This window comes from Lacerta agilis, chromosome 2 (genome assembly GCF_009819535.1).
Source record: "Lacerta agilis isolate rLacAgi1 chromosome 2, rLacAgi1.pri, whole genome shotgun sequence".
Classification (NCBI taxonomy): Eukaryota; Metazoa; Chordata; class Lepidosauria; order Squamata; family Lacertidae; genus Lacerta; species Lacerta agilis.
This window is the reverse complement of record NC_046313.1, coordinates 70,686,872-70,706,897: the sequence shown is the minus strand read 5'-3', so window position 1 is coordinate 70,706,897 and position 20,026 is coordinate 70,686,872. Positions and strand designations below refer to the sequence as shown.

The following is a 20,026-nucleotide window of genomic DNA, read 5'->3' as shown; positions in this document are numbered from 1 at the left end:
GGCGGTGCGCCACTCCCAAGCGCGTGCGCGTGCTAACGTCAAGGCGCATCCGTAGTGACATCACGACGCGTGCGCAGCCTCCTGGGTGGACTGCGCATGTGAGGACATGTGCAGTCCACCCAAGATGGCGGGCGCGATCAGCCGGCGCCCCTTCCGACTGGTGCCGGGCTGCGCCGCGCTGTGCCGCGCCGCGTTTTAAGGCTGCAGCGGGTGAACAGCAGCATAGATGCTGTGCTGCTGTTCATGCGTTGCAGCCTTTTAAAAGTTGCTGTGCCGCCGGTGTCGATTGCGGGGGTGGGGCCCGCTCCCAGAGTGCCACCCCCCAGGGTGGTACCCGGGGCGGCCCGCCCCCCTGCCCCCTTGCTCCGCCCCTGTGCCCAGTGTTCCAGCTGGGCCTCTGAGGGTTTTCTTTTCTTTCGATCTTGTAAAAAGAAGACCATGCACATACTAAGTGTATGGCTAAACAAAAATGAGCAATAATTATAGCAGCTTTACACTGATAACAACAATTATTGATTGATAGAGCTAAAATGTTGGACTGCATCCAGAGATAAACATTTGGGCTACATCCAGAAGCAATTGATGCCTTTGCATTTCTGGCAGTGAATACCAGTAATTGACACTTCATTTGCTCTGATCAAAATAATCAAATGGGAAACTTTTTTTTAAGGCAGATTCTGCTTTATGATCTTCAAAAGAGCAGAAGCCTGCATACCTATTTAGGACAAAATAGAAGAGGTGATGTGGAGAGAGAAGTTTGGGCTCATAAATGTGATGCTGTCATAAATTATACTGGGCATTGCTAGATGGAAGTGTGCAACTACTTCGTTGACTCATGTATATCTCCTTCCCACCTCACAGGACAGATGGGATTCTTCCTGCTCTTATCCGAGTGGGAGCCATAGCTACTGATCAAAAAAAGAAATGGTACATGTTTGATGGTCCAGTTGATGCTGTTTGGATTGAAAATATGAACACTGTGCTGGATGATAACAAGAAGTTGTGTCTTAGCTCTGGTGAAATCATTAAGCTAACAGAGGTATCTTTCTCTTTCCTCCTTTTCGTTTCCTGGTATCTACACACATACACAGAGTCATTTGTAAATGTATAGTCTGCTTTTCTCCGAGAAAGAGGGAATATTTGGTTGAAATGTAGACATTTGATTTTAGCATGCCCAATTTATTGTACTTAAGAACACAGTTCTAATATTTGTGCTGGATGCTGCTGACCAGCACTGTGATTTCACTAATACATAATCCCAGTCAATGAGGGATTAGAGTTTTAGGATTCCCTCCACACTATGTACCTTTTGTGAAAAGCTGTGGGAAACAGTTTTGCTCCTTTCCTCTCATTTCCAGGCAATGACTATGATGTTTGAAGTGCAAGATTTAGCTGTTGCTTCCCCTGCCACTGTTTCCCGATGTGGCATGGTATACCTGGAACCCAGCATTTTGGGATTACAGCCCTTCACTGAGTGCTGGCTGAAGAGAATCCCAGACATTATGAAGCCATTCACTGGAGCCCTTGACTCGCTTTTCAGCAGATTCCTAGAGGTGAACCACTACAATATTCCTGTATTTTGATTCAGTGTAAAATCTGTAAGTCACCCTAGCCTTTAGCCAAACAAGGGGATATGAACCTATCAAGTTTGCCTTTATTAGTTTTGGGGCAGCTGGTGAACACGGTTTATTAGATGACAGGAACTTCACCTGTGCGGTACAAGAGCTATAATCTTCCAAAATGCCAATTTATTGTTATTTGGCTTGCAGTGGGAAAGTTCTCTGTGAATTGAGCCCTGTCTCTTTTGCTTCCAAATTTAGCAGCCGGATTGCTTTTAAGATTTTACAGTTGTGTATTCATGGTGATTTGGTTTTTTAATGGCATTTTCTCACTTTAGGTTTTTGTGGCTCTTGCTTTCATTACATTGTGAAGTGATTTGTTAAAACAGCATTGGCCAGTTAGCTCATTTTCATATCTCCTGCTCACTTTTTCCTCCATATTAACAATCAACAAGTTAATACTAATAACAGGGGAGAGGTCAATGTCATTATAAACTTCATGTGAAGTTCCTCCTAGTCTTCGCCCAATGGCCAAATTAAATTTAGTCACTGGCACTTTTTCTTCCTATATGGTGTTGTCTCAGAAGTACATATAGTTTTGAATCCCCAACCTTGCCATATCAAGTGTGCCCTTGCAGAATGGGAGAAATTCAGTGTAGAACTAAGTGGGGCATATGCGTTCATGGAAAAATGTCCACTTGTGCAATAAGACTTTCAGTGCTGTCTTCACGTAAACTTGTGTGGGTTTTCTCCCAACCCTCCAGAGCAGAATTAGGGGTGCAGGGGACATGCTGGGGGGGGGGAGAGTCCCATTGTGCGAATGGACCTCATTCTGTGCACACAACTTCGCTGAATTTTAATGATTGGTTTTTCTGTGTTTTTATTGGTTCTAGTTTTTATTTGTAAGCCGCCTTGAGTCCCATCAGAGGGAAAAAGGCAGGAAAAGCATAATTATATAACAACAACAACATTTAACTCTCGATCTTCCGAACCCTTTCAGGACTCTATTACATTTGTCCGAAGTTCAGTGAAGGAAATAATTGCCTCTACAGATGCTAACCTGACGATGAGTCTTCTCAAGTTGTTGGACTGTTTCTTTCAACCCTTCATTCCCATTGAGGTAGGGCTGGTGTAGCTGTTGATGCTCAGGGTCCTACCAGGCTAAAGTAGAATGGACAGCTGGGTCCAATTGAACAGATGGACTCAGAAATAAGTTCTACATTTATTGAAAACAAACAGAGGAATTAGCAGACAGAAATGTACTTAAGCTTTGATATTGTTTACTGTGTTATCATTTGTGAATAGCTCTGTGATTGGGTCAGATAAGTAAAACCTAGATGCTAAACCACTTTGGGGTTAATGCTGTGACAGTTGCAATGAATTTGTTCATCAGGGACTTCATGCACCAACTGGGTTACAATAGATTTCTTTGTCCATAGAGATGGGAGCTACTTTCAGAAAAGGCATCCAAAATACATGTAGGGAATTTAGAGAGATTTTGCAGATAATCTAAGGTTTTACTTTGTCGCTAATTAACTTGTTCTGCTTCGTTTGTACTGCTAATTGAATCTTCAGGGAATGAAAAGAATCCCTGCAGAGAAAACAGCCCGTATTGGTGAACTGATTGAACCGTGGTTCATATTTGCTTTGCTCTGGAGTGTGGGTGCGACTGGGGATGCCCAAAGCCGTGTGGCCTTCAGTGTCTGGTTAAGGAACAAGATGGCAGACGAGAAGGCAAGTTGATGGGAATGGCATCTGTTCCTAAAGGCAACTATAGGGGCCCTGTATTTCCAGAATTTGTGTGAGTTCCTTTTTTCTGCTGTCTCACAACACTGCCTGCCTTGCTTCTGAATCATTATTTTGGGAGATACAGGAAAATATAGCAACTTTAACTAAATAAACCGGATGGAATCACTCTGAAGTTGTTTCCACACACTACATTATTTATATTAGTCTCTTCTGAAGTAAAGCTACCTGTGATGTTCACTGCCTGTTTTCTTCCCGCAGATTGAATTATTGTTCCCAGAAAACGGTTTGGTCTATGACTATAAACTGAACGATGCTGGAATTAGCAGCACTGAGGAAGAAGAAGATGAAGAGTTTGTTAACATGGTAAATGAATTCTCACCAGGGGATTCAGATATCCCACCCCTTGAAAAAATACAGGAGGGGCTACATGAGCTAACCTTTGACCTAGTCGGCATCCCCCACTTGTATGAGGGAGCTTTATCTGTTACATCAGTGCATGCATAGATGTACACAGCAGCCAAATGTACATATGTTGGAGGGTTGTGGCCACCAAGGATATTGGCAGGACCAGGACTAACCTTCTTGGGCCTGCAGCCCTCCTCACTCTATAGAATCATGGAACTGTAGAGTTGGAAGGGATCACAAGGGTCATCTATTCCACCCTCTGCAATGCAGGAATATTTTGCCCCAACATGGGGCTCAAACCCACAGCCTTGAGATTAAGAGTCTCATGCTCTAAGGACAGCACTAGTGTTATTCCCCCCCCCCCTTTTTTTTTCTTTTGCAGGAGGCAAATGAGAGGGGGCATTCTGACCGTTTGTGGGGAGGGTTGGCAAAATGATTTAGATAATTTAGAGGAGGATAAGGGCTTAAGGGTAACAGTAGCTTCCCCTACTCTTTTTCTTGTCCTCTCCCCAACCCCCACTAAATGCATCTTGTCACAACACTAGCATCATTTCTATTTTTTTATTTTTTAAAATTATTTTATAACCATACAAACACAGCATACACATCAAGCATTATTAAATTTTGATATTCAGTTTTGTTTTAATAAACTGACTTCACCATACAAAAGAATCTTAATTTTAATGCAAGAATAGAATAAATATAGTACAATCTTGCACATTTTGTATTGTAACAGCAGTGAAATAGTCTTAAATAATTCTGAGCATCATTTTTAAAGTAAAGATAAAGGTCCGTGTGCCATTGCCACCAGAGTAAGCACTTTTGAGCAACTCCTACCCCCCACCCAGCATTGAAATCCTCGCCTGCCTCCATTCTTTAAGTCTAACTCTCTTTTGACATTTAGGGAAATGGTGGTTGGGGAAGGAGATAATCCCAGATGTAGTTTCAGTGAGACGTTGTCATGGTTAAGATTGGACTGGTAAAGGGAGGTAGACTTACTGGAATCTCTGGAACATCACTGTAAATTTCCCCAAGATTCTACTGCTGACGTTCTTTGCAAACTTAATCCTGTATTCAATTTCTATATTGGCTTGGAAGTATTTAAGAAACTAATTACAGGATGTTTTAAGCCTCTATCTGTCCTTCCCATCAAATGTACCTGTGTCTCTTAGGTGTGCTGGGAGAACTGGATGGATTTCTCTTCATCATTTACCATGGTGCCTGATACCAGCTTTTGTGACATTATTGTTCCCACAATGAACACTGTCCAGATGGCTTTTCTGCTGGAGCTCTTGCTCACAAACCACAAACCAGTAAGTTTCCTGAATTTCAAATGGAGTTAAGTTAGCATTGTAGAAAGGCAAATATTCTGTTGCTCAGTCAAGCCAGCATTAGTACTTTGTTCAAAATGTCCCCCCAAATGGCTACTCAGTAGACTTTATTTGCCTCCGCTTCTGCATTCATTCATTCATTCATTTATTAGTTTGATCTACTACAGAAGAGGTTCTCAAATGCCATTCAGCTTTATTCAGGCAGTCTCATGAAAAGATTGTGGTAGAAAATATCTGTACATGGCCCTGTACTTGATTATTAGTTTTTCTGACTAAGGCTGAATTATTAAACAGCCAACAAGGTCCTGGTCTAGGGCCTCTGTTCCTCATAATATGCCTTTGGCATAATCTACTTAATGTTTATGCAGACCTCTAAACAGCTTAGCCTAGGGTCCATAGTTTCCACAAAGTGCTATTTTTTACAATGATTACTGTGCAGAAGAATGTTATTAAAATATGAGTTAGTATATTTGATTTTGTTCTGCTTCGATTTGCAGAACAAAAAAAGGCTGCTAAGTCATTCAGTGAAACCCCCAGTAATTTTTGAGAACCGGTCTACTGCAGCAATAAACAAAGGAATCTCAAAGACACAGTGTGAAAAGCCCTATACAGTCACAATGGACTGTCAAAAACACTACTAATTGGCAAATGAGTCTGTGAAAGTGTGATTACAGTCTGCACACATCCCCCAATAGTGACAGTTTCTCTCTCTTCCAAATTGTAGGTTCTTTGTATTGGACCCACAGGAACTGGAAAGACCCTCACAATAGCAGATGAGCTTCTGAAGAACCTGCCACTAGAATTTATCAGCCATTTTCTTATGTTCTCTGCTCGAACCTCAGCCAACCAAACTCAAGATCTCATTGACAGCAAACTGGATAAAAGGCAAAATTCTTTGTTGCAATATTTCTGCTGCTGATATCCCACTTTGTTCATATTTATTTTATTTGCTTTTTAAGCATTTTTTTAGCAATCCTTTCCAAATTTGCTAAAGAAATTTAAGCATAAAAATGTAAATGATTTAAAATCAAAGTATAGCTATTTCCTCATCCTGGAAGTGATAGCAGAAATGCCTGGCTGATCAACACTCCTGTAGGGTCAGTTCAGTGGGCAAACAGGCATTGGATAAATGCTGATTGAATGCTCTGGCCCTGGGGATTCCTACTTATTTCTGAGTCACTGGATATTTTGATATTACCATTAGTAAACAATCACATACCCTGAATGGAAAACACTGGGTCATTCATTGAGTCGCCCCTTGAACTTGGAGTTTTTATTCATATCTATTCAGATTTGCAGCCATACTGTGTTTTACTTATGTTATTCAACATTGATTATCTAGTGACCTTTGGCAGAAAGTTCATAAGAGCACAAGATGAGAAGCCCCACTGGCTCAGAGCAAAGGCCAATCTAGTCCATCATCCTCTTCTCAAGGTGGCCAACCATATGCCTGTGGGAAGGCTTTAAGAAGGAGCTGGGTGCAACAGCACTCTCCAAACCTGTGGTACCTAGAAACTGCCATTCAGATGCACATTGCTTCTCATAGTGGAGGTAGTATTCATGGAAATAATTCATAGAATTGTAGAGTTCGAAGGGACCCTGAGGATCATCTATGCAGGAATATGCAACTGTCCAAAACAGGGATTGAACCTGTGGCGTTGGTGTTGTCAGCACCATGCCCTAACCAACTGAGCCATAGTGGGGAGGTATGTGTATACATGGTATACATACATCAACACTCTTGTTTTGTTTTGTTTTGTTTTGTTTTGTTTTGTTTTGTTTTGTTTTGTTTTGTTTTTTTGCTACGATTGCTGTTGTTGCTGCTGTTACAATGTCTTGCCCACCCTTCATCATAAGGTTCCTGGGCAGGTTACAGTAATTAAAAAATGCAATATTAACAGCAGTTTAAAACAAATTACAGTCCTAGGAATAGGGTGAATCCTAAAAATAATATATTGCAAGCATCAATAGTGTAGGTGCCAGGTGGGAATTAGGGCTGCCATAAACAATGCCCCCTTTCCTGGGCTCCAGCCCCACAAACATCTGAGGGTGATGGAACTACCAAGAAGTCCCTCTTTGCTGATCTTGATATGCAAGAGTCAAGATGAGGAGCATATTCTACACTTGAGAGATTAATACTTTTCCTGTCAGCATTAACGGATTATACATGGATTCACCAACCAATTGACAGGCTCATCATGTTAAATGTATAGTCTCTTCGGCAGACTTTTCCCCCCAAACTGAACCTTGACTGCAGTATTTTCATCATGTGTTCCACTCTGTGATGTGGTTTTTATTTTTGTCTGGTTCTGTATAGGCGCAAGGGAGTTTTTGGCCCTCCACTTGGCAGATACTTCATATTTTTCATTGATGACCTGAACATGCCCGCACTAGAGACCTATGGTGCCCAGCCACCTATTGAGCTTCTTCGGCAATGGATGGATCATAATGGCTGGTACGATAGGAAACAAATTGGTATGACATACTTTCTTTACTTAATTTACCTAGTTATTCTATACACAAATACTTTCTGTTCCCCGCCAGCCAGGCTAGTTCTAAAGTAACCTGCCTCTGGTGCACATACAGATTTCCCCCCACTGGAGTCTTGGCATTCATATCTTCTCTCATTTTTCTGTGGAATGTTTTGTCAGGTACCTTTAAGAAATTGGTAGATATTAACTTTGTTGGTGCCATGGGACCACCGGGTGGAGGAAGAAATGCAGTCAGCCCACGCCTCACCCGCCATTTCAACTATCTATCTTTCACTGAACTGGAGGATAGCAGCAAGAAGAAAATCTTTTCCACCATTCTAGACAGTTGGATGGGTGAGTTATGAGAATACATTTTCCCCTTTCTTAACATAGCTCTCATATGCCATGTGACTAAGAAATGTTTGATAGTGGAATGTGACACCATTTTTCTTTCTTGATTATTTTAGCTGGACGTCTAGGAGAAGTATGTTACAGAGAGCCAGTTCGTAAGTAACCTGAGCACAAGTTAATTGATTGTCTATGCAAGGCTTGGGGAAATAAGTCATTTGCTTGATGGTGATGATAGAAGATTTTGGACCAAAACCATCAGGAGAGTGGTCTTTGCTTCAGCAGATGGATGCCTATTTCTTCAAACACAATAACATGAATAAGCTTAAGTATGCCAATTTTTGGCTTACCTAAGGGAGCTCCATACTTTATGCTGCAGGCACATGTCCTGTCTGTACACCAGTGTTGGACCAGAGTTCCCTGCAGGAAGCATGTGACTTGTGGACAACACCCATGTGTTTGTGCTACAGCCTCCCAACTGATTATACATGCATGTATCTCACAAGATAGCTCCCTGGCAGCCACATTATGGAGAAAATGAAAATTTTGGGTTGTCTCCAAAGGCAGCCACACATAACCTCAAAGTAAGATAGTAATAGAAACAGACCCTTCTGCATTTTTTTCTAATCTGGTTTAAACGATTCTCGCTCAGCAGGTGCCAGTTTCCCTAGTTGGAAAACTTGAGTTTTTGATATATGCAGAATTCTTAACAGCGGAAGAACAAATCTGGGGTTAAGCTGAATTTGAATCTTGGCAAGATCGAAGTCCTGTGGGTTGGTGGTTCCCAGGTTCAGGAATTGGATAGTATGCTTGTCCTGTGTGGGGTCCCATTCCCCACAAAGGAGCAGGTGTGCAGTCTGCTGGTACTCCAGGAAATGTCTCTGTCACTTGAAGCCTGGGTGGCTGCAGTGCCTTTTACCAGGTCTGCAACCATTCCAAGAACAAACCACATTTTTAGTGAGGAAAGAACTTAACCATGAGTTCCAGTTCAGATGGCACACTAAGCCGAACATTTGCTTCACTCAGCACAGCACGGGAGCAAAAAAGGGCTGGGGAGGAGAAAAGTGGCTATGAGCTGCTTTCTGGGGGCCTGCCAGAGTTTGGCTTACCACGTTGTATGAACCATGTTATACAAGCCATTGTTAGAATTCTGTTTATCTCAGCTTAAGTTATTAGCTGCATTTTAATTGTACTCTTAATTTAATTTTAGTATGCCACCTTGAGACTGATGTGGGAGGCAGTATAAAAAGTCTTCATTAATAAGTTGTGTGGTTGTGTACTACAACTGCACATTAGGCAGTAATATAGATTGTGAGGATGGGGAATATCTTCTGTGAGATAAAGTCATTGGTAAATCTATTTTAGCTACGGTGATCTCACTATGTCTCAAGCTAGCCTGCCCTATTTCTATGTGATCCCTCATGGTTCTTCCTTTCCTGAAAAGCCCCTACTGCAATGCTGACCATCTTTTGGGTTTTTTAGCTGGATGCCCACAGGTGCAGGACTTAAGTCAACCCCTTGTTGATGCAACTATACAAGTGTATTCCACTATCACATCCCAACTCTTGCCTACTCCAGCAAAATCTCACTATACGTTTAATTTGAGGGATCTCTCCAAGGTTTTCCAGGGCATGCTCATGGCAGAACCTGCCAAAATTATGGTAAGTGCTCCCTTCACAATATCTGCTCTGTGACAGGAATTTTAGTTGCTGGAAATTGCATATTATTTCTCAATAAAATGACATACTGAATAGTTATCCCTTTGTTGTGTGAATTGCATACTACTGCACTAAGTGCAAGCAATAAGGCACAATCTAGGCCTGATTGTGGGGATCTGGGTCAAAATATTGGGGTTGCTTTTTTCTCTCTTGTTGGCAGCAGCAAGTGTATCACACCTCTTTCATCCACTCATAGTTTCCCTACCTCAGGAGAACTTTATTCTGCAGTATCCATGGTAGAGCTTTACCACAAACCCAGTACAATCGAGCTTGGGTGTCCATGAGTCCCTCATATATCTAGCAATAAAATCTGAGTGTATGGATTTATCCACAGAACTCCACCCCCTAGTTTCCTCAAGTTTTGGCCAGCCATTCTTACAATGCAATCCCAAGTGGGTTGTGGGTGGAGATATGTGGCAGATTTTCCATTTTTTTCCTTTCCTTGAGTGGATCTTTGTTTTAAAACAAACAAACAAACAAACAAACAAACAAACCCACTCCTTGATTCCAGTGGAAGGAGAATTAGTTATACCAGGTCTAGACTGGCATAGGAGAGGGACCCAATTCTGGGGCCTCTCTGAAGAACAGAGGGGCCTGTAATCTAGCAGATCCAAGGCCTACCCTTCTGTGCACCAGAACTCTCCATTTTAAAGCCCCAACACTGAATAATGGTAGCAGAAACTCTACCGGCAGCAAAGCTAAAGCCACAGAGCTTTTTGGAGTCGTAGGAGGGGTCTCCATGGCAGCATATCCTCTGCTAGCAAAACTTTTCTGTGCTATTGGGAGACATCCATTATCCTCTAAATCTCTAATCAGCAGATCTGGGGTTTAGATTTGCTCTGATAGTTTAGAAACATTTTCTTATAAATCTGGTTTGGAAAGGGTTGTTTTTCACACCGTAGGGTCAGTGTCTTGGGGGGGAGAATCAATATGGAACAAGAAATAACATTCTTTGGGGTTGCGTGAGTAATAACGAAAGGTTGTTTAAGGTTGTCACTGGAATTATTTGCCAGAATAAAGCGGACCTGCTGAGGCTGTGGTATCATGAGAGTTGCCGTGTGTTTCGTGACCGTCTGGTTAATGAGGAGGACCGGACTTGGTTTGATGACTTGATGAAGAGCGTGATGTCTGAATGGGATACCACCTTTGAGGAAGTTGTTCCTTATGAGCCCCTTCTCTATGGGGATTTCATGTTCCCAGGTTCTGATGTGAAGCTTTATGAATTAATTGCCGAAAGAGAGAAGGTAGGATTCATAAGATGCTTCTCCATTTTTGTACTTCTTCCAGCTTTCATTCCTTTGTGCACAACATATAATATGGGTGCAGTTAATAAAAGCATTGGGTGTCCAGAGTTGAGTTTCTAGAATAAACTTTATGCATGGCAAGCCTATACTAGAAGTGATTATGATTTTCAGAGGAAAGAAACAACAACAAGGTTGTACAAGGATAGACTGAGCACTAGAAGCATGCTGAGAATGATAGATGAACATGGATGGAAGAGGATAGAACAGACCTAGATAATGCTGTTTCCTCTGAATGCCCCCTGTGTTCAGGCAAGTAATAAAGAACAGTTGGGAATCTGCTATGCAGATGACTTTAGCACAGTACCTGGGCTTGGAAAATGCAATAAACTAGGAAGAGGAACAAGTTTAATGTTCATAGTACTGCAGTGGATGCCATTAAAAACTGTACAGGTGACCTTTGCAAGTAATTATCCTTCCTGCAGAACTCCCAACTGGAAGGATATTGTGCGTACTGAGAAAGTGTTAATTAAGCAAAGGGTAAAAATATAATGATTTTAATAAGGAGCAGTGTACTTTGCATTCACTGCCATGTAGTCAAGGATAATAATAACAGTATGTCTTCTTTCATGATCACTAAGTGAATTATAGATAATTAATCCAGCCTCTTAGGTAGGCAGATGTTCATCACACCCATTGCCCAGATAGATAAAATGTGGATGAGGGATTAGATAACCATGTCCATGCTATGACACAATAGCTAAACTCAGATTGAAACTCTGAAATCCATACAAGTGTGTTGCTCTAATCCTATTGAACTTGGCTATGTTTACAGTGAACATTATTTAAATGGTTAACTTTATCTGTGAATGATTTTGGTTGGGGAATTAAAGAAAAGCTGCTTGCTCCTCTTTTTTGATGGGTGTACATCCTAGATCATATATTTTCATTTTCACTGAGTTGGCTTTCTAAGACAGTGGGTATTTTTTCACCACTGTCTTCCCTTATTGACAGGCTCTGATGGGCATAGAGGTGAATGGTCCATTGATGGCCTTCTCAGAGAGGCATGCTTAGTTACTGCTCCTATTCTTCTTCCTCTCTTTTTGGCTATAGCTTATGCACGTGATTGAGGAGTACATGGAGGAATACAATCAGATCAATACTACCAAGATGAAGCTAGTTCTTTTCATGGACGCTATGCAACACATTTGCCGAATCACCCGTATTCTGCGCCAGGCACTGGGCAATGCTCTTCTCTTGGGTGTTGGTGGCAGTGGAAGGCAGTCTCTCACCAAATTAGCATCTCACATGTAAGATATGAATGCATATCATAGGTTTCTGAGCCAGTGGATAGTGACAGAATGATCAGAAAAGCAGTGGGTTTGGGTTTTGGGTTTTTTTTATTCATGTTCTTCATTTCTACTTCTGAGTTCAGTTTGTTCACATCATATGAAGAAAGCTTGATACTGTTCACATCATGTTCCAGCTGTGCAGAAAGTGGCCATAGTGAATAAACTGAGATTTTCCTTGCCTTCCCACCCAATGTACGCGAATGCCTCCAGGTCCACCTCACATCCACTTTATAACATTGGAATATGGTCTTTGAGCCTATGCACATAGAGCCGAATGGGCACAGGCCTAACCTGTGTAACCATTGCCTCTCGAAATGGGAAGGGAATTGCTCAGATTCTGCCAATATGCATTAGACTTCTGCTACATAGGCCCTATATTCTTATTCTTACTCGACTACAAGTGATCGCCAAAGAATATTATTATTATTATTATTATTATTATTATTATTATTATTATACCCTGCTTTTCACATATGGGTCTCAGCTTTAAAAAATTAAAATATAAATGCTTAGAGAAGCTTTGGTATGCCCCTCACTAATTACCTTCTCCAGCAACATGAGAAAAAGCTGTTATGTTCTACCCGAATGGTAGGAATGGTTTCACTGGTTGAAGGTCATCAGCCTCACCCTAGTTTCTCAGCTGCTTTGGTTAAGTAGTTTTTTTTCCTAGTTCTTTTGTAAAAATTGTTAGATTCTTAGTCTCTTAGGGTCACTGTCGTTGTTGTTTTAATTTGTCAGTTGCCCTAAAGTTCCAGGGTAGGTTACAACAATTGTTAGAGAAGTAGATGTTTGTTTTCTCTCTTTGTGTTTTTGCGTCTTGTTCAACTGACCTGTTTGAGTATGGCAAGGATGCAAACGGGATTCTGCAAGCTGCCTATTTCCCTCAAGTTCTTTTTCCTGCCTTTGACCACAAGGTGGCCCCGTAACTTTCAGAGATTACCTTCTGCCAGTGATACAGAACTACCACTCAGTTAGCAACCAACAGTTCTTTCTGTGTCTTTCTCTCTTGTATTTGCATATTGTAGCCCATGCCCTGATTATAATCATTTCCTTTTTAGAGCTGATTATGAATGTTTTCAGATAGAACTTTCCAAGAACTATGGGATATCTGACTGGAGAGAAGACCTCAAAAAGATCATGCTGAAGGCTGGTCTGCAAAACCTATCCATTACCTTTCTGTTTACAGATACGCAGGTAATTGAAGCTGTTAGGAATGAAATTTCTTCTTTTGCTGGATAGCTAAACCTTTAAATGAGTGTTGCTCAGATTTGTACCAATGTTGTCACTCACATCTCTTGTTTTATTTCCCCAACTAGTCTTAGTTTAGCAAGTTTTCTTGAAAAACTTAACTTCTGTGTTTTGAGAAAAACTGTGCTGTACCTGATACCTGAATGACATTTCTCTTGGTGGTACTAAGAACTCTTAGTTAAGGAGTTAGATTATTAAACATGTTGGCCAAATTTTACACACATGGGTGCCAACAGGTAAGAATCACAAATATAAATTACATTGATATTTGAGTACCCTGAAAACCAAAAATTACATAGTGCCTCTGCGTGCCTCTGTGGCTTATCCAGATGATCTGTGATTAGATATGTTGCAGTGCAATCCTGTGGAATAGTCCCATTTACACAACTTGTTGAAGGACAACAACCATACTGCTAGGTAGTTGTATACTCCAGTCAACTATATCATACTGGCTCTCAATAATAATAATAATAAAGCAATTGGCTTACACAATGGTGTGGCACTGCGCATAAGGGAAGGAATATCAGTGTCATGCACTGGGTCATGCACTCAGCATCTAAAACATTGCTAGTAATGAGCAAAATAACACATTAGAATGTGTAGAATGGCATAAGTATTGGGAGGAGGAAATAGAGAAAATTCTCATTACAAGCAATATCTAATAGGTGTCAATGCCTTCTAGTAGCAATAAGTGTACCATTGGAGGGGAATTTGCATTTTCCCAGGTACAAAATACAGCCCAACTAGTATTGGAGAGATGTAATGTCTCTAAAACAGATGTTTAGGGTTGATGGATGGTAAGTGGATTGCAAGTCATAGATAGGAAGTGCATATTTATTGTCTTAAGAATGAAATGCCTAGAAAAGTGATCAGAGTTTAGGACTGGATCCAAAAGATGGGACTCAAATGTTAGTCCAATTTCTGAATTACTACTTCACATTAACAAAGTAGGGGTTTCACACTATTCTCTCTCTGATGCAGATCTCATCCCATCAGTTAAGCTATTTCTCATTATTTACACAACCAGTGTTCTCACTGTGACTTACATTTCAGTGATTTTCAACAGGAAAATCTAAGTCACGAAGATGAGATCTTTAGTGGGTAAATAGGTGAGGTGAAAGGCACAACATTAGGGAAGTTTTTAATCTGTGATATTTTAATGTATTTTAATATTTGTTGGAAGCCGCCCAGAGTGGCTGGGGAGACCCAGCCAGATGGGTGGGGTACAAATAAATTGTTGTTGTTGTTGTTGTCGTCGATAGAACCCTTTAATTTTTTTTTCTTTAGATTAAAAGTGAGTCATTTCTTGAGGATATCAACAACCTGCTGAATTCAGGAGACATACCCAACCTATATGCCCTGGATGAACAGGACCAGATTATGACCACTATGAAACCGTTAGTACAGGACCAGGGGCTTCAGCCTACCAAGGCCAACCTGATGGCTGCATACACAGGGAGAGTACGCAGCAATATCCACACAGTCCTCTGCATGAGGTATGAGCTAGCCTAGTCCATTGGGCTAAATGTTGAAGGGGGTCTCTCCAAGCTCCCAAGTGCTTTCCTTACTACCAGTGGTGATCCATGCTACAGGAGGCTGGAATATAGCAGAAATGGGGAGCCTGTGATCCTTCAGATATTGTTTCCCCCCCCTCTTCACTCCTGTTTTCCTTACCCTTGAGGATTGATGTGACTTTTTCTGTTATATTTAGACTAATAGTCATAGCTGTGCTATAAATCTTCAAAATAAATATCACTGCATTTTGAACGCTGTATCCATAGGAGCCATGAAATTGTGTTGCCCACAATTTTTAGATGGATCAAAGTGTTCACTTACAAAGCGCAGCGCCTATTCCTTCGGGAATAACTGCACATACCATAGTAGCAGCCTTTAGTTCCAATACACATGTAGAAGAGATCTGTAGGGCATCTAATTTGAATGTCAACATTTGGGATGATTGCCTTGTGGAAACCTTAATGAAGGCTTTGCTGGTGAGGTGGGAATTCTCCATCCCCAGTGGTTTAGTGTAATATATTAGTATAAATTTTAATTGTGGTCTTCTGAATGTGCCTAGCATGGCCTTTGCTGTTAAAAGAATTCCCTGCAGTACATCCAAACTGGAGATATTTCACTTAGTTGAAGTCTATTCTAATAAGGTTTTTCTCATTCTTATCTGCTTCCTCATTCTCCAGTCCTATTGGAGAGGTATTCCGAGCTCGGCTCAGACAGTTCCCATCTCTGGTGAACTGCTGTACCATTGACTGGTTTAATGAGTGGCCTGCAGAAGCCCTGGAGTCTGTTGCTGCTTCCTTTTTCAATGAGATCCCAGATGCTGATGCCACCCCTGAAATTATACAGGGAATGGTAAGTGACCTCTCTTAAACATGCTCACGACTTCAGATTTTACATATGTGCAAAGAGAAACATGAAAAAACATAATAATGGAATGTTTCATTATTAGAATTCATATTGTATGAGTCACTGCTAGTGTTTGGAATAGTTGTCACTTCTCCAATTGGTCCCTGTGTTTCAAGGAAATACTCATTTCATAAATATTTGCATTATATATTTTAACTTCTGTGTATCTTGCATGTAGCACATTTCATAGTCATTCTCTGCCTTCTTTCTGTTGAGAAACCTCTTCCAACGTCTGTTTCTTCCCCCTTATAGATAGAGATGTGTGTAGAAATCCATCAGAGCGTAGCACTTAAGTGCAAGGTGTATCTGGCAGAATTGGCAAGGCATAATTATGTCACTCCCAAAAGCTACCTGGAGCTGCTCGGCATCTTCACCACCTTGATAGGTGCAAAAAAACAGGAGCTCAAAGTTGCCAAAACCAGGATGAAGAGTGGATTGGACAAGGTGAGTTACTTCAGTCTTGGGGTTCTATCACATCAACATATGTGTGCACTTAGAGCAATAGACCGATTTCTCCTTTTCAGCAAAACATATCATAAAAGGTTCCCTCCACACACTAATAAGTTTGGAATATCAGCTTGGGCCTGATGTATAATGTGTCACTGTGCTGGTTACTTGCAAAAGCATTGTCATTGCTTGTGAAAGTCAATGTTTGGAAGCCTCCTGTAGAGAAACAATCAATATTAGGTAAAAAGTGGTCAGGGATAATGGGAGTTGTAGTTCTGTAACATCTGGAGGGCCACAGGCTCCCCATCTCTGAGGTGCATAGTATCCCAGTCTTGATGGTAATCTACCAAATAGCTGTTCAAACTGTCAGAGTTAATCATTTGTGCTCAGAAAACAGTGATATATACATACAAGGTTCCAGCTTTTATGTACAGGGCAATAACATCCAAAGTGGTTAGTTTATGATAAGTCATTTAGTGGACATTCCTTTCAAACCTGTTGGTCCATAAGGGTTTGGAATTCCAACAGAAATGTGTTGATTGGCTGAAGGGAATATTACACCAGGCTCAGGACTGTTGGGAAGTCAGTCTTCAGTAAGTTCAGTGAGGGAATTCAGAAGGAAGCCTAGAGAGAGAACCCAAAGTTGCATCAGCTGGCAGCTGATGAAGAGTGAGAGGTCAACATGGAAGGCTCTAGATGCTCGACACAGAGGGTGCCTGTATGACTATAACTGGAATAACAGCATGCATCACATTAAACACTACCAAAATAAGACTAAAGAATTATTAAACACATTAAAAAAAATCTTAAAAACACTCAGAATAAAATTCAGCATGCAGCCTTCGTATTTTAAGAGAGCAATCAGATCAATTAACATGCATCTTCCAAAAAGCCTACAGACAGATATGTTTTTCTTGCCGACTGAAAACTGATTTGCCTAATTATATTTATTTATTTAAGGTAAATGCTATGCCACTGGTGTTAATTACCTCGGATCATTATACACCCAAATATCATTAAAGTCAATGTATCTATATTTGGGCGTGAGCAAAGACTAGCCTTACCCAAACTGGTGCCCTCTAGAAATTGCTGAACCCTCAACTCCCATGAGCTTCTGCCAGCATGGCCAGTGGTCAGGGATGCTGAGAGTTGAAGGGCACCAACTTGGGAAGGCTGGCATAGACTCTTTTCTTCACTGTGTAAATGTGTAAGGCAGCAAGGAATAACAACAAAGAAAAAGCAAACTAATATTTGGCTACAGAAAAATGGTAAAATGTTTTAAAACATGGCTGGGCCAAGTAAAAGTTAAGCAGTTTTAATACCATTGGTATTGGTGGGGGAATTGGGCACCTGTGTAGAACTCTGACACTGAATTAACTGTGGCTTTAAAATATGCTGCTTGGACTGGATTGTGCTCCAGAATTTGATTAGTAGAAGAGACTTTCCAGTGGAGCCCAGAATAAACAACAGGTTCTCTTTTCAAGCAGCTTGAAGCTACTTCTGAGGTTTTTCCTTTACTATCTGTACTGTTTTCAGCGTTGTAGCAACAGATTATTTTCCTCTTCGCTAGACACGTTCAATATGAGAATGACTTTCCCTTCCATTTCTAGCTTTTGCGAACTGCAGAAGATGTAGCAAAAATGCAGGAAGAGCTAGAATTAGCACGCCCTCTGCTGGCTGAGGCTGCCCAAGACACACTGGTAACCATGGAACAGATACAGGTATGTAGCGGGCCTTCAGACACTGTTGCAAAAGAGGCTGATGGTGCCCTGGTAAAACAAGAAGGGGAAAAAACCTGATCACTGGACTTTGTATCAATAAGTTGGAGAAAGGGAGGCCCATGTTGCATCTCTGCCTTGCTTTCACACAATACAAGTGCTACAATTTAAATCAGTGTTTTTCAACCACTGTTCCGCGGCACACTAGTGTGCCGCGAGATGTTGCCTGGTGTGCCGTGGGAAAAATTGAAAAATTACTTTATATATAGCCAATATAGGCACAGAGTTACATTTTTTAACATTTTCTAATGGTGGTGTGCCTCGTGATTTTTTTCATGAAACAAGTGTGCCTTTGCCCAAAAAAGGTTGAAAAACACTGATTTAAATAATGGGGCAGCACATTTGCCACAAGGACAGAAAACTCTTGTTGTTCTTTACTGCAAAAGAGAGGGTGCTATTTGGGTTTCTTCTTTTGGCTCCAAAATGGCATGACCTGGCCTTTATACTAAACTCCAAATACAGTCATACCTCATGTTGCGAACGCTGCGGGTTACGCGTTTTCGGGTTGCGCTCCACGCCAAACCCGGAAGTACTGGAATGGTTTTGGCGCTCGCGCGTGCACAACATACCAAATCGCGACCCGCACATGCACAGATGCAGTGCTGCGGGTTGTGGACGCTGTGGGTTGCAAACGCGCCTCCCGCATGGATCGCGTTCGCAACCCAAGCATCCACTGTATTTAACCTTGCTATGTGAGGTACGATGCTTATTTCAGACAATCGTGTTCATAAGAAGGGCAATCTCTTTTTCTTAAGCCATGCACGCACAATAAAGAACTTGAAGCTATCATATACTACTTCCCAAGTGAGACAGGTAAACCAAACATTGCAGACTGTCATTCTGTATCAGCAGTGTTCCGGTTCAGAGTTCTGGTCAGCCGTATCTGCTCCTGGCTCTTTTGAGAATAGCATGCCCCTTGGGTTGTTGTTGTTGTTGTTGTGCTAGAATATTTTTATGCTTTGGCAAACAATGACCTCATTAACACATCATGGTAAACCATAATTAATACTTCACCGTGAATACACTAATCCTACTTACTTTTTCCTTCCTGCAAGTGGGCAGGAGGAAAACAAACAAACCCCTGACTTTGTTTCATCTGAATTAGTCTCATGGTTTGTTTCACTCCAAACAAACATTAATCTGTTGTCAAAGTTTTTCTTTGGCTTAATGTGGGCCTGTGGCTTTTTTCGGGGCTGTGGTGCGGAGTGAAACAAGCCACAATCCTGTATTCAGATGTAATCCTAAAACAACTGTTGTGGTTTGTTTCCCCCATGTGCTAGTGAGAGCCCTGTATTTAGGGTTTGTTGTTGTTGTTCAGTCGTTCAGTCGTGTCCGACTCTTCGTGACCCCATGGACCAGAGCACGCCAGGCACACCTATCCTTCACTGCCTCTCGCAGTTTGGCCAAACTCATGTTAGTAGCTTCGAGAACACTGTCCATGGCTTGTTTCACTCCACACCACAGCCCCTGTTTACCATGGCAGGCAGACCGGGTCTCTGTCTGATGCAGAAAAGGTGCTTCTAGCCCGTCCTGAAAGCATTCATGATTACAAATACCTTTGTATGGCTGCAGGTAGACACGGCTGTAGCAGAAGAAACACGGAATGCTGTGCAGGCAGAGGAAATGAAAGCCAAAGTCAAAGCTCAGACCGCTCAGGCTATTGCTGATGACGCACAGAAGGACCTGGCAGAAGCCCTGCCTGCCCTGGATGCTGCCCTTGCCAGCTTGAGGAACCTCAACAAAAATGATGTTACAGAGGTAACAGAGTTGAGAAAGAATAGCTTTAACAATACTTTGAACAAGAATGCTAGTCATACCAGTCTGTGCTTTACCATGAATACATGTTCAGTAGTGACACCCCCTAAACACACCACCCATTCTGATTTTCAAACATTTTTTCTTGTAAGTGAGTTATAGCAGCTTATTCCTTTTGATGGCTATCCCTGAAGAGGAATAATCTA

At 41.5% G+C, this 20,026-nt stretch overlaps 1 protein-coding gene across 2 annotated transcripts in view; it reads left to right on the top strand.

Annotated features, from left to right (window-relative positions):
- DNAH1 (dynein axonemal heavy chain 1) overlaps nucleotides 1–20,026 on the top strand; it is a 98,966-nt gene that overhangs the window by 50,608 nt on the left and 28,332 nt on the right. For both annotated transcript variants that reach the window (XM_033140663.1, XM_033140662.1), the window contains 19 exons: nucleotides 862–1,039; nucleotides 1,359–1,553; nucleotides 2,560–2,679; nucleotides 3,135–3,293; nucleotides 3,567–3,671; nucleotides 4,886–5,026; nucleotides 5,769–5,929; nucleotides 7,362–7,519; nucleotides 7,696–7,869; nucleotides 7,983–8,021; nucleotides 9,346–9,524; nucleotides 10,595–10,825; nucleotides 11,936–12,132; nucleotides 13,233–13,368; nucleotides 14,710–14,918; nucleotides 15,615–15,786; nucleotides 16,093–16,284; nucleotides 17,898–18,008; nucleotides 19,638–19,823. In XM_033140663.1, coding sequence (XP_032996554.1) covers nucleotides 862–1,039; nucleotides 1,359–1,553; nucleotides 2,560–2,679; nucleotides 3,135–3,293; nucleotides 3,567–3,671; nucleotides 4,886–5,026; nucleotides 5,769–5,929; nucleotides 7,362–7,519; nucleotides 7,696–7,869; nucleotides 7,983–8,021; nucleotides 9,346–9,524; nucleotides 10,595–10,825; nucleotides 11,936–12,132; nucleotides 13,233–13,368; nucleotides 14,710–14,918; nucleotides 15,615–15,786; nucleotides 16,093–16,284; nucleotides 17,898–18,008; nucleotides 19,638–19,823 — 3,043 coding nt within the window. The remainder of the gene's footprint in view (nucleotides 1–861; nucleotides 1,040–1,358; nucleotides 1,554–2,559; nucleotides 2,680–3,134; nucleotides 3,294–3,566; nucleotides 3,672–4,885; nucleotides 5,027–5,768; nucleotides 5,930–7,361; nucleotides 7,520–7,695; nucleotides 7,870–7,982; nucleotides 8,022–9,345; nucleotides 9,525–10,594; nucleotides 10,826–11,935; nucleotides 12,133–13,232; nucleotides 13,369–14,709; nucleotides 14,919–15,614; nucleotides 15,787–16,092; nucleotides 16,285–17,897; nucleotides 18,009–19,637; nucleotides 19,824–20,026) is intronic.